We start from the raw sequence: 14,992 nt of genomic DNA on the forward strand, positions 1-14,992 counted from the left end.
TGGCCTCATTATTTATGCCCCATTTGCTCGTTCTTATATTCAAATGTCAGAGGTTAGATTTGCAGGGGAAGAGGATGGAGGGAGGGGGGGTGGAATCAATAATTTATGGGCCCATATTCAGTGACATTGCTCTCTGCTGCTAATGCTATTGTGCAATGGATAAATCACATTCTGGGGGTGAGGAAGGGGACATTTGAAAGGTCCTGGGGAATCAAACAGACAGATGCTGGGGAGGAATGAATGATCACAGTCACACCTCAGTGCTTAATGGAGGGAGCATGCTTAGATGTAGCACTGTTCAATGACCGCGGCAACGCAGAACCCAACCGAAAGTCTTGCTGTCACCGGAAATAACGAGCGGAAAGCCTCGCTGTTCTTAGCACAACAACACAGCAGGTCTCTAAAGCCGCAACGACGACGTGCGCAATGTTACGTCATCACACAGCAGAACCTACAATCAAAGAGGACGCTGCTGCAAGATGTCGATGGTAAATCAAGGCCTTTCCAAGGCAGCTGCGGGGGGGGAGCTGTTGCCACGAAGAAAAGCGCACCAGTGAAGAACAACACCATTGTAAATACAACCATTATTATGCTCATTTATTTTCCCTTTTGTAATTTAACCATTTGTACATTGTTACAAACACATATATATATTATATAAATAATATGACATTTGTAATGTCTTATTCTTTTGAAATTCTTTGTATGTGTAATGTAATTTTTATTGTTTATTATCTACCTCACTTTGCTCTTTGGCAATGTCTACTATGTTTCCCATGCAATGTAAGCCCCTTGAAATTATAGATCTCTTCTATGTCTATCTTCGTGAGAGAGAGGCGAGAGGAGAGAGACAAACATACACAAGTTCTGAAGGGAGATGCTGTTTACAAAGTTTAATAACTCCTACTTATACCTCCTCTCCCAGACCTCTCTCGTTTTCTCCCGACTCGCTAACCTCCGCTCTAACTCATTCCCCACTCTCATCTCCGTCTTTACGCTACTCTACTTTGATGACACAAACTAAGTTCCAGGAGAGTACTTGCGTAGTGTAAAGAGACGAATCTAGATGAAACTCTTTTCAGCAAGCATGTCTCCCACAGACCACCTACACATATACCCCCCTTGAGTGGTACAGTGTAAAGACAACGGCTCTCCCCACACCCATGTCCCTGTGAGAATGACCTTAATACCAGTAGACGACCTTTTGCTCTCTTAGCCAAATTGGAAAATGAAAAGGCTTTTAAATACAGCCACACATTTGTTAAATCATTGGCAGTAATCATTGTGCAACACCATATGCATATGTGATAGATTTTTATTGACATAAAAACAACACATGCTATACACCACACGTGGATACAATGCATTTAAAAATCATAGAGGTAAAACAAAAAAAGCTTAGAACCGGTATTTTCCGATTGTGGTCCTCTTGTTAACAAAATACATATTCATCAGAATGACAACAAATGAAAATGGTGAAACGAATGGAGGTGAGTCAGTATGGCTTGAGGGAGGGTGCGTCGATGGTTAGTAGGACAGCCAGGGAGAAAGTCAGTCTGTCGGAAAGCCAGGAAGCTCTTTCAATCCGCCTAGCGGCCCGCGACGCTGGGCACAGGTTTAGTGTCTGGATTCGTCCTACAGCTTCATACCTGTGGTGCTACTCCTCGTTCGTCGCAGTACGCCCGGTCGGTTATGCGCCACACAAATGCCGGCGTGATCCGGATTAACGCTTGTCGTAACGGCGTCTTGAGTCCCGTTCTCCTCAAGTTAGGTAGCCTCATCTCCTGCCTCTCCTCCGTAGGTAGCGGATCTCCTCCTAGTGTTCCTCCTCGCGCTATAAGGTAGCTCTCCTCTTTCCTAGTAGAGCCCTTCCCTCTCTCAAGTACCCTCCTCTCTCTCAGTAGGTAAGCCTCCTCTTCTCTAGGTAGGCTCCCTATAGTCGCCTTCCTCCTATCGAGAGCCTCCTCCGTATAGATGTGGTAGCTGACTTCCTAGTACCTCATCCGTCCTAGGTTACTACTCCGTGTACCTCTCCGTCCGTTACTTCAGTAGGTATAGCCGTATCCTCTCGTTCCTCCGTAGGTGCCCTCTCCTCTGCTTCCTCCAGTAGGTAGCGATCCTCCTCATCCTAGGGTAGCCATCTCTTTTCTCCGTCTTCGGTAGATAGCCTTCCTCGTTATTTACTACCGTTCCGAGGTAGTTGCCGTGCTTCTCCTCCGTTACTCCCGTAGTAGCCTCCTCCTCTCCGTAGGTGAGCGAACTCCTCTCTCTCTGTATCCGGTAGGTGATACGGCGATAGCCTCTCCTCCGTTTCTCCGTAGGTACGCCTCTCCGTCCAGGTTACTCTTCTTTTTCCGTAGGTAGGCCCTCTAGCCGATCCGTATGGCCTTACCTTCCTCCTCCGTAGGTAGTCCGCTCCTCCGTATCCCCTCTCCGTGCCTCCCGTAGGTACCTCCTCCTATGGTTTGTGTAGCCTCTCCGATGTACCGTCCGTTCCTTCCGTAGGTAGCCTCTCTCCGTGGTCCGGTCCTCCTCTCCTCCGTATGGTATCCTCGTAGGTTCAGCCCTCCCTCCGTCTAGGTAGCGCCTCTCCTTCTGGCGTTCACCCGTAGGGTCGCTCTCTCGCGTTTTCCGTAGGTGCCTCTCCTCCGTTATTCCGTAGGTAGCCTCTCCTCCGTTATTCCGTAGGTGCACCTCCTCCGTTATTTCGTGAGGTAGCCTCCCTCCGTTCCTCCGTAGGTAGCTTCCTCGTAGGTAGCCTCTCCTCCGTAGGTAGCCTCTCTCCGTAGGGTTAGCCTCCTCTCTCCGTAGGTAGCCATCCTCCTCTCCTCCGTAGGTAGCCTCTCATCCTCCGTAGGTAGCTCTCTCCTCATCCTCCGTAGGTAGCCCGTTTCCTCCGTAGGTAGGCTCTCTCCTCGTTCCTCCGTAGGTAGTCCTCTCTCCGTTCCTCCGTAGGTAAAAGCCTCTCCTCGTTCCTCCGTAGCGTAGGCCTCCTCCTCCTCGAGGTGCCCTCTCCGTGGTCCTCCTTCCCACTCTGGTAGCCTCTCCTCCTGCCGTAGGTAGCCTCGTCCTGGCCTGTATGGTGGCCTCTCCTCGAGAGGCTACCTACGGAGGAGAGGAGGAGAAGAGGCTACCTACGGAGGAGAGGCTACCTACGGAGGAACGGAGGATCGGCTAACTACGGAGGAACGGAGGAGAGGCTACCTACGGAGGAGAGGCTACCTACGGAGGAGAGGCTACCTACAGGAGGAACTGGGTACGTCAGACAAAGCGGCGGGCCTCGATGAAGAGCTCCTGGCTTGTCCGACAGACTGACTTTCTCCCTGGCTGTCCTATACCATCGACGCACCCTCCGCTCAAGCCATACTGACTCAACTCCATTCGTTTTCCATCTTTCATTTGTTGTTCATTGATGAATTATGTATTTTGTTAACAAGAGGACCACAATGGAAATACGGTTCTAAGCTTTTTTTGTTTTATCCTCTATGATTTTTAAATGCATTGTATCCACGTGTGGTTGTATAGATGTTGTTTTTATTGTCAAATAAATCATATCACATATGCATATGGTGTTGCACAATTGATTACTGCCAATGATTTAACAAATGTGTGGCTGTATTTAAAAGCCTTTCATTTTCAATTTGGCTAAGAGAGCAAAAAGGCTGTCTACTGGTATTAAGGTCATTCTCACAGGGACATGAGGTGTGGGAGAGCCGTTGTCTTTACACTGTACCACTCAGAGGGGGGTATACGGTGTAGGTGTCTGTGGGAGACATCTGCTGAAAGAGATTTTCATCTAGATCCGTCTCTTTACACTACGCAAGTATCTCTCCTGGACTTAGTTTGTGTCATCAAAGTAGAGTAGCGTAAAGACGGAGATGAGAGGTGGGGGAAATGAGTTAGAGCGGAGGTTAGCGAGTCGGGAGAAACGAGAGGAGTCTGGGAGAGGAGGTATAAGTAGGAGTATTAAACTTTGTAAACAGCATCTCCCTTCAGAACTTGTGTATGTTTGTCTCTCTCTCTCGCTCTCTCTCACGATAGATAGATAGATAGAGATCTATAAATTCAAGGGGCTTTATTGGCATGGGAAACATATGTTAACATTGCCAAAGCAAGTGAGGTAGATAATAAACAATAAAAATTAACATTACACATACAGAAGTTTCAAAAGAATAAAGACATTACAAATGTCATATTATTTATATATATATATATATATGTGTTGTAACAATGTACAAATGGTTAAAGTACAAAAGGGAAAATAAATGAGCATAATAATGGGTTGTATTTACAATGGTGTTTGTTCTTCACTGGTTGCCTTTTTCTCGTGGCAACAGGTCCCCCCCCGCAGGCTGCCTGGAAAGGCCTTTGATTACCATGACATCTTGCAGCAGCCGTCCTCTTTGATTGTGAAGGTGCTGCTTGTGTGGATGACGTAACATTGCTTGCGACGTCGTCGTTGCGGCTTTAGAGACCTGCTGTGTTGTTGTGCTAAGAACACGGAGGCTTTCGCTCGTTATTTCCGGTGACAGCAAGACTTTCGGTTGGGTTCTGCGTTGCCGCGGTCATTGTACAGTGCTACATCTAGCATGTCCCCTCCATTAGCACTAGGTGTGACTGTGATCATTCATTCCTCCCCAGCCATCTGTCTGTTTGATCCCCAGGACCTTTCAAATGTCCCTCTTCCTCCCCCCCAGAATGGTGATTTATCCCATTCATCAATTAGCATTAGCAGCAGAGAGCAAGTCATCTGAATATGGGCCCATAAATTATTGATTCCACCCCCCCTCCCTCCATCCCTCCTTCCGCCTGCAAATCTAACCCTGACATTTGAATATAAGACAGAGCAAAATGATGGCCTGAAATAATGACGGCCATTTGGGGGGTGTGTGTGTGTGTGTGTGTGTGTGTGTGTGTGTGTGTGTGTGTGTGTGTGTGTGTGTGTCCTTAGCTTTNGTGTGTGTCCTTAGCTTTTTGTGTATGTGTTGGTGTGTGTCCTTAGCTTTTTGTGTTGGTGTGTGTGCGTATGCAAAGCAAACCTCTTTAGGCTCATTAATATTCATTAATACCTCCTGTCAGAAAGGCACAGAAACAATTCATTGCTCGCATTTACTGTATTAAGTGCTTCATGATTTATTAATGTGCATTGAGAGAGTGAGGGAGAGAGAGATAAGAGGGGGAGGGGAGACGGGGTGAGGGGAGAGCACTGAAATGTGAAAGACAAGGCATTGTAAGCTATTCACCTGAAACCAAACAGAAAAACCATAAATATGGTTGCTCTTTTTTGTGTGTATTTGTCACCCATCGAATGATTCTGTTTATTTGCTTGTTTTGCGTAGTGTGTGTGTAGGTAGCCACATTTTGACTTAGCATTAGCAAACAGCTTGGAATATTATATGCCGTTTAGCTGGCGCTTTTAATCCAAAGCGACTTAGTCAGGCGTGCATACATTTTACCTATGGTGGTCCCGGGAATCAAGCCCACTATCCTGGCGTTGCAAGCGCCTTGCTCTACCAACTGAGCTACAGAGGACCACTACACAGTGTATGGTCCAAGGGCTCCTTGCTAACGGCTTGGAAAATGGACCCCGGTGCCAACCCGTCCAGGAGTATTGACAACAATGTGAATACAGTGGTGTGTGTGGGTGTGTGTTTGACCTCTCTACCGCTCCCTCTGTGACTGCCTCCTCCATAACATCCTCCACTACTGGCATTGTAGATGCTGCTAAGCATCTCTTTCTCTTCACTAGACAGTATCTGTGTTGTATATTTAGCCACCAGGCAGTTGGCAGAGCTCAGCGTTACAGTGCTTGTATTATTAAAACTTCAGGAAGTAGAATGATCTTTCTCTCTACCCTAGCGTGCTGACAACTCACTCTCTACCGCTCTCCCACTCTTTCTCTCTACTTGAGCTGTGCATGACCCCTTTTCCCTCACTTCTCTTTCCTTTGATCTTTCCCTGTGCTTATTTGCTGTTAGCCAAGGGCTATCTCTATTCCTCCTCCCTGTGTGCTGTGCTGCGTCTTCTCTTCTCCCCTAGAGGGACTTGGCACGACCCACCGTTATACATCAGTGTTATTACACCTTGAGGAGGTGTGTGTGTGTGTGTGTGTGTGTGTGTGTGTGTGTGTGTGTGTGTGGTGTGTGTGTGTGTGTGTGTGTGTGTGTGTGTGTGTGTGTGTGTGTGTGTAGGAGATAGACTTCCATCATGTCCGTTTAATCAAGCTTCTTGCACAGCGCGCAGGACAAATTGATAAGTTGGGCAGCCAGCTGTTCTGGCCCAGCTGTGTGCGTTTTTCTCTCTCTCTCTTCTTTCCTCTCTCTTTCTCTTCTCTCTCTCTCTCTCTTCTCTCTCTCTCTCTCTCTCTCTCTCTCTCTCTCTCTCTCTCTCTCTCTCTCTCAATTTTTCTAATTCAATTGTCTTTATTGGCATGACATAACAATGTACGTATTGCCAAAGCTTACTTTGGATATTTACAATATTAAAATAATAAGAATCAAACTTGTCATCGGGACAACAGTAACAACAATAACCAAGGGTCAAAATAACCATACATTCAACAATACCGATAAGCATAGAGGACATGTGCAGGTTGATTGGTCTGTCAGACACTGTCCCTCATCTTATGGCAGGCAACAATGTAGTGCGCTGCCAACCCAAAGCTCTCTGCGTCCTCCCCCAACAGGACGGGTAGCCTACTCTCACCAGAGAGGTCTTTGAAACCTTGAATAAAAGTTTCAAATTTGGGAAAATGACACTCTCTAATTGTTCTATATTTTTGACATTTTGTCAGGAAATGCAGCTCTGTCTCAGGTTCTGCTGTTGTGCAGTGGTTGCACACCCTTTCCTCTACAGGGAGACAGGTTTTCCTGTGTCTACCCTTCTCAATGGCAACGCTGTGCTCACTGAGCCTGTACTTTGTCAAGGTTTTTCTACGGTTTTGATCAGTAACCATGGTCAAATAGTTTGCCACTGTGTACTGTCGATTTAGGGCCAGATAGCACTGCATTTTGCTTTGTGCTTGTTTTCCAATAAGTAATGTAATTTGTTTTATTCTGATTGATTGGATGTTCTGGTCTTGAGGCTTCAGTGTGTTAGTAGAACAGGTTTTGTGAACCAATTGAGAACTTTGGAGTAATTCCCTGAGATCTGGATCTTTTTGAGGTTTACTGCCGAGGCCGAGGTCTGACAGTACTGCTCCAGCAGGTCCGGGCTTTCTCTCTTTCCCGCTCTCGCTTTCCCGCTCTCGCTCTCGCTTTCTCGCTCTCGCTTTCCCGCTCTCGCTCTCTCTTTCCCGCTCTCTCTTTCCCGCTCTCTCTCTCGCTCTCTCTTTCGCTCTCTCTCTCTCTCTCTTTCCTTCTCTCTCTCTTTCCTTCTCTCTCTCCCGTTCCCTCGTCTGCTTTTCAGCTGAAAAGCCATGGCACTCGTCTAAAGGTAGAGGGGAAAGCAACAAGACAATGAATACAGTCCCAGATTGCCAGTGTTGTTTCTGTCCAATACCCCCTGTATCCCTATTGGGTCCTTCTGGGAGTGTCTCTTACCTATTGGTAGTTGGCTCTGACTGACACAACCTTGTTGACAACAAGCTTATATTTGGGCCAAGCTACTGTATAGAAACTGGTACAGCTTTCTGCCTTGACTTCCAACCATTCAAACATCATAGCAAAGGTGTACTGATTAAAGGCATACCCCCCCCGTCAAAAAGCGCGGGGCAAAAGAAGGAAATTTTGGCTATCGAGATAGCACATTTGTCTTGACTTCCTGCCATTCAAACCACATTACTGTAACATGCTGACCACACCACTCGCTGCAAGTCCCGCCTCGCTGTAAGTCCCGCCTCTCCCATCTCCTCATTGGTTTTTAGGAGCATATACCCACGTGGGTGATTTGAAAGATCAATCAATCAGTCAAATGTATTCATAAAGCTCTTCTTACATCAGCTGATGTCACAAAGTGCTGTACAGAAACCCAGCCTAAAACCCCAAACAGCAAGCAATGCAGGTGTAGAAGCACGGTGGCTAGGAAAAACTCCCTAGTAAGGCTAGAACCTAGGAAGAAACTTAGAGAGGAACCAGGCTCTGAGGGGTGGCCAGTCTTCTTCTGGCTGTGCCGGGTGGAGATTATAACAGTACATGGCCAAGATGTTCAAATGTTCATGGATGACCAGCAGGGTCAAATAATAATAATCACAGTGGTTGTAGATGGTGCAACAAGTCAGCACCTCAGGAGTAAATGTCAGTTGGATTTTCATAGTCGAGCATTCAGAGTTCGAGACAGCAGGTGCGGTAGAGAGAGAGTGTCGAAAACAGCAAGGTTCGGAACAAGGTAGCACGTCCGGTGAACAGGTCAGGGTTCCATAGCCACAGGCAGAACAGTTGAAACTGGAGCAGCAGCACGACCAGGTAGACTGGGGACAGTAAGGAGTCATCAGGCCAGGTAGTCCTGAGGCATGGTCCTAGGGTTCAGGTCCTCCGGGAGAGGGAGAGAGAGAATTAGAGGGAGCATACTTATATTCACACAGGACACTGGATAAGACAGGAGAATTACACCAGATATAACAGACTGACTCTAGCCCCCTAACACATAAACTATTGCAGCATAGATACTGGAGGCTGAGACCGGATGGGTCGGGAGACACTGTGGCCCCGTCCGACGATACCCCCGGACAGGGCCAACCAGGCAGGTTATAACCCCACCCACTTTGCCAAAGCACAGCCCCAACACCACTAGAGGAATATCCGCAAACCACTTACTACCCTGCGACAAGGCTGAGTATAGCCCACGAAGATCTCCCCCATGGCACGAACCTGGACAGGAAGATCACGTCTGACTCAACCCACTCAAGTGATGTACCCCTCCTAGGGACGGCATGGAAGAGCACCAGTAAGCCAGTGACTCAGCCACCATAATAGGGTCCGAGGCAGAGAATCCCAGTGGAGAGAGGGGAACCGGCCAGGCAGAGACAGCAAGGGCGGTTCATCGCTCCAGTGCCTTTCCGCTCACCTTCGACCCCTGGGCCAGACTACACTCAATCATGGGACCCACTGAAGAGATGAGTCTTCAAAAAATATTTGTATATTTTTTGGGGCCTTTTTTCGTGATATCCAATTGTTAGTTACAGTCCTGTCCCATCTCTGCAACTCCCTTTCAGCCTCGGGTGAGGCGAAGGTCGAGAGCAGTGCGTCCTCCGAAACACGACCCCGCCAAGCTACACTGCTTCTTGACACACTGCTCGCTTAATCCGGAAGCCAGCCGCACCAATGTGTCGGAGGAAACACCGTACACCTGACTGTGTCAGCGTGCACTGCGCCCGGCCCGCCACAGGAGTCGCTAGAGCGCGATGGGACAAGTACAACCCGGCCGGCCAAACCCTCCCCTAACCCGGACAACGCTGGGCCAATTGTGCGCCGCCTCATGGGTCTCCCGGTTGCGGCCGGCTGCGACACAGCCTGGGATCGAACCAGGATCTGCAGTGATGCAGCTAGCACTGCCTTAGACCGCTGCGCCACTCGGGAGGCCCAGTCTTCAATAAAGACTTAAAGGTCGAGACRGAGTCTTCGTCTCTGACATGATAGGCAGACCATTCTGTGAAAATGGAACGCTATAGGAGAAAGCCCTGCCTCCAGCTGTTTGCTTACAAATTCTAGGGACAGTAAGGAGGCCTGCATCTTATGATCGTAGCGTACGTAGGTATGTATGGCAGGACCAAATCGGGGAGAGAGGTAGGAGCAAGCACATGTAATGCTTTGTAGGTTAGCAGTAAAACCTTGAAATCAGCCCTAACCTTAACAGGAAGTCAGTGTAGAGAGGCTAGCACTGGAGTAATATGATCAAATTTTTTGGTTCTAGTCAAGATTCTAGCAGCCGTGTTTAGCACTAACTGAAGTTTATTTAGTGCTTTATCCGGGTAGCTGGAAAGTAGAGCATTGCAGTAGTCTAACCTAGAAGTGACAAAAGCATGGATTCATTTTTCTACATCAGATGAACTGAGGTCCACACTCCAGTCCAGTAGTGGTAATGCGCCTTATTAAATTGGTTGCCAACCACCATATAAAGTCCGAAGAAGCCTGAAGGAGGAAAGGTTACTTGAAACGAACTCGGTTTACCATTTTATCTGTGGATCAATTGTCAGAGTAGAGGACTTTGTGCATTTCAGGTAAAATGGCAACCCAATGTTTATATCCCAGGACAAATTAGCTAGCAACAGCTAGCTAGCTAAATTGACATAAATGTTTCATGCTTTTCTACCTGTCCCCAAATTATTACAGTTGGTTCAGAGTTCGTTTTGATGTTTCAACATGCGTGTCCTGATCGCTTCTGGTGTGGGTGGACAAAATTAACATGCGCCACGCGGGCAGTCTGATCTACATGTAATTGTACTGATAAAACGGGCACCCCTGCCAAAAAGAGAGCAGCTACATCCAGCCATTTCAGAAGCACGGTTTTTCTTCACCCTCTGCAGCACAGTAGCCAAAGAGGGGTTCTCTACAAAAGCAGGCTGTTCGGTGTTAGTGTAATGGAAGACATTAGACAGACGATTACAAGGTTCTTGCAGACACCGCTACGCCATACACACTCACGCTTTCACATCAGTCTCAGCTTGGGGAGTTTGAAAGGGCTAATCGGTGTGACTTCGAGGCTGTGTGTGCATGCGTGTCTTAAATTGTGTGCGTGATGCATCTGTCTGTGTGTGTTGCGTCTACGTGTGTGTGTGTGTTACACCCAAACCCACCATCTATTCACCGTTCAGGCTTTACCCTCCGCTCAGACACGGTTGCATCGTTGAGGCTGGGGCCCGTTGTCTTCACAGCCACATTCATGTATTATCTAACCCCAGTGCATTAGCAGTAGGATCGGGAACGGCAGTGATGAATATGATGGTGATCATAATGGGAAGAGAGAGCGTGCTGAAGGTGACAATGTAGAAATGTTGTTGGGGACCCGGTGACAGAGGGGAGCAGCGCTCAACCGATTCCACACACATTACCACTCGGCGCTCTGGCATGGCAAGCGGAAAATGAACCCCAGTGAGAAAGAGTGGAAATAGTACGGGCACGCACACAAACTAACGGCCATGCGTGCTTGTGCGGTGTGCGTGTAGTCACTCTCACGCTCTCTTTTTCTATCGTTCTTTTCCCTGCCTCGCTCTCTCTCTCTCTCTCTCTCTCTCCGTCTCTCCCTCTCTCCGTGCCCCCAGTCCCAAATTAAACGGAGTTGTGTAATAAGGAATTGTCAGGAGCCGTTAACACGCGAGAAAGAAGGGAGGAGAGGACAGAATGAATTGGAGAAGATTAAGGTCGAGGGGTTGAGTAGCTCGGTGCATGAAGAGAGATTGGACAGCATGTGTTGGTTCTGTACTGACTAGCTGGTCCAGTTCTATTGACCATATGTTCAGCTTAGAGGCTCAACATCATGTGTTTGTGTTCAGCCTTACAGCTGGCTGAGTCATCAAATCTCGCCTTCTAAAATCGGTCGCTCGCTCGCTCGCTCTCTCTCTCCCCCAGAAGACATAATTAGCTTGAATGTATGTACCCCATGTCGCTAAACCATTATCAGTACGTTACAGCAGTTTTAAAACATACACCAACTGATATAATAATACTGTGTAATGTGTTTTTAATGCATATTTATGTTGATCTTTTTTTCTCAGCGTGTCCCCCTGGCTCGTATAAGATGTCATCCAGACAGCAGGAGTGCTTTCCGTGCCCGGCCAACAGTGTGGCTGAGGAGGAAGGATCGGTGGTGTGTGTGTGTGAGGAGGATCACTTCAGGACCCCCCTGGACAACCCCTCCGCCCCCTGCACCCGTAAGACACACACGCACGCGCATACACACCTGTTCCTATGCAACTCCTCATCTGACTATATCACTCTATCATATCACCTCTCCTCTAGCCATGTAACCCTGTCATTCCTCTTCTCAGTCTCTCTCTCTCTCTCCTTCACTTCCCCTCTGACCATAATCCCTCCCCCCTCCATCCTCCCACTGACCGTGTCCCTTCCCTAACCTCATCACTTAATTATTCCCTCTCCCTCCCGCTCTCTCTACCCCATCCCTCCATCCATCAGGTAACCCAATCCCACTGTCCTTCACCCGTCTTTCACCTTATCCCTCTATCGTTCCCCTATTCCCTTCATACTTCACCCATCAGTCCTCCACTAAACCGAAATCTTCCCTCTAGCCTTCCCCCCACTTGGTCACCCAATCTCTTTTCACCCTTCCATCACTTTAGCAACCCCCCCACACTCCCCCTCCAAAGACGCACATACATTCAAGGCCAATTCCATACCACCCCGCCAGGGGCAGCCGTATTGATCTAACCACTAACCCTCTGTAGTGTTGATGGTTAAATACACACACGCCACCTGATTTAATCCACCTAATAAGCTTCTTGAATAAATGCTCTATAGTGTACCAGACAATAAAACACAGAGGTCAGAAATTGAGTGTGCTCATTCTTGGCTCGGATCAGCTCCAGTTTTTTTTATAGCCCTGTAATTAGAAGGTTTAATCACGATATTGATTCCCGGTGCTTTCATATCGATCAGGGGCAGTCGGGGATAGCATTTATAGCTCTTTAATTACCACATTTAATTACAATATTGATTCAGTAATTGTGACCATCTCCTGATTCCACCAAGCTATTGTGTGGAGAGGCGGAGACAGGCAGATGGGAGGACAGACAGATGGAGAGGGGGAGGAGAACTGAAAAGAGTTGTGAAGGAATGATAGATGGGAAGAGGGAGACTAAGAGGAACTTTGAGAGAGAGAAGGAGAGACGAGGCTATGAAGGCCCAGCTGTGTGCGTGCAGGTATGTGTTAATGAATAAGTGAAGGTGAGCTGCTCCGTGCTCGCTGATGAGCACGTCACACACCACAGCTGTGCCCCACTTCCGGCCACACACCCGTTACCGTGTTACATAACCCCACTGAGAGAGCATTCAGTATACACCCACGTTTATCGCCCCTCTACACCTGCACGTTCATTATTACCACAGAAATAGTGTACATTGTCACTTTCCCACAAGTCTCTCTCTCACTCACACACACTCACACACACACACACACACACACACCACCATCGATATCCTTTAATGGACCAGTACCTTTTATGTTCCGTTCATGTGTTGAAACATGCACGGTTACAGCCACGCGTCATGTAAAGGCTTTGCTTTGTAATAGCGCGAGGCCTTGAAGGTGACCGTTCTGCGTGCGCATGAGTGTGGTTGACCATTGTCAGAACCTCCTACCAGGTGAAGAGAGGAAGCTATGTAGGACTATTGAGATGCACCCGTCGTATTTCACCTTTTGATAAGAGAGGATTCTCATTCCGCGAGCACTAACCACCTTTTCTGCGGTGACTCATATTTGCGGTTTGTAAACAAGGCATTTGTTCCAGCCATGACTGTTGACTTAAATAACTAATAGACAGTCCTCGCGCTCTCACACACACACGCACACACACACAACCACACACAGTATACACACACAGCATTACACTTCACCATCACTAATAGATTTCCCTCCATTTTATTTCTCAATCCGCCGTAAGATGAGGTGGTCGGTAGATCAGAGACTGTCTAGAAATCACATGAGTGAATAAAGATAGTCGGCGAGCAGCATATTATACATGTCTCACTTACGGCTCCTTTGTTCTGTCGTCATAAACACACACATTTCATCTAGACCAGGCAAGCTTTAGTTGCTTTGGCTAGTCTTATTTTCTCTGTTCTTCTCCCCCCATGCATCACCCATAATCCCTTTCTCATCTCAATCCTATCAAAGTATTACATAGGCATCGTAGCCAGATGTGTGCTAGCACAATAACACCATGTAGCTACCATTCTGGGGCGGGCTACACTTTGAGAATAGAACTACAGAGTGAAGTGTTCTGTAGTAATTGGTTGCCACTGGTTTTAATGCTCAATTCAAATACATTGCACTCATTTTAGACCTGATTGCTATCTAGCCCGCACACTTCCTTAGTCATTCCCTCATACTGATGTCTGATGTACTGGTGTCTGTTACGTCCTCACTTTTCTGCTTTGCTGCACGGTATATCGCTGTTATCTTGGTCAGATCGTTATTGTAAAAGAGAATGTGTTCTCAGTGACTTACCTGGTTAAATAAAGGCTAAATAAAACCTGCTGTGGCACTGTAGGTAGGAAGTACATCATACAGAATAATCATATGTCATAGAAATGCCTAACACTTTTAAACATCATACGGGGGCCAAAAGACGAGCACTAAATGTGACTTATTCTCCCTCCCAGGCCCCCCCTCTCCTCCCAAAGACTTGGTCTACACCCTCAAGCAGTCCACCATGATCCTGGAGTGGAGCGCGCCAACGGACACGGGCGGCAGGGGGGACCTGACCTACAGCGTGGGCTGCCGACGGTGCGTGGGGCTTCAGTGTGAGCCGTGCGGGGCCAGCGTGGGCTTCATGCCCCAGCAGAGCGGGTTGACCGAGCGCGCGGTCACCGTGGTCAACCTCATGGCCAACTCCAACTACACGTTGACGGTCGAGGCCCTCAACGGCGTGTCAGAGCTCCTGCCCAACAAGAGGTTCTACACACAGGTCAACGTGTCAACTAGCGTGCCAGGTCAGTGGAAGTTGTGTTCACACACACAGTCTTGTATAACTAACCTTGTGGGGACACAATTCAGTCCAATTCAAAATACTATTTTCCCTAACCCTAACCRGAAAACCTAACCCTAAAACTAACCCTAGCTCCTAACGTTAAACCTAATTCTAACCTTAACCCTAAACCCCCTAGAAATAGTATTTGACCTATGGGAGACTAACAAAATGTCCCCAGTTGGTCAAATTAGTTTTTTTACTATTCTTGTGCGGACTTCTAGTTCCTACTAGTGTAGTTAAACACAGACACACACACACACAGAGGAGCGCACACACACTTCATACTGATTCTCGTTCATTACCCTCAAATCAGAAACACCACGAACGTCTGAGGACCAAGGAGTGCTCAAA

General features: G+C 47.7%; 1 protein-coding gene across 1 annotated transcript in view; it reads left to right on the plus strand.

The window, feature by feature from the left end:
* The window catches only part of LOC111955472 (ephrin type-A receptor 7-like), a 181,665-nt gene that overhangs the window by 104,732 nt on the left and 61,941 nt on the right, over positions 1-14,992 (plus strand). The window contains exons 4-5 of the mRNA XM_070436250.1: positions 11,651-11,806; positions 14,274-14,603. Of these exons, the coding sequence (XP_070292351.1) occupies positions 11,651-11,806; positions 14,274-14,603 (486 nt within the window). The remainder of the gene's footprint in view (positions 1-11,650; positions 11,807-14,273; positions 14,604-14,992) is intronic.

This window comes from Salvelinus sp. IW2-2015, linkage group LG31, assembly GCF_002910315.2.
Source record: "Salvelinus sp. IW2-2015 linkage group LG31, ASM291031v2, whole genome shotgun sequence".
Classification (NCBI taxonomy): Eukaryota; Metazoa; Chordata; class Actinopteri; order Salmoniformes; family Salmonidae; genus Salvelinus; species Salvelinus sp. IW2-2015.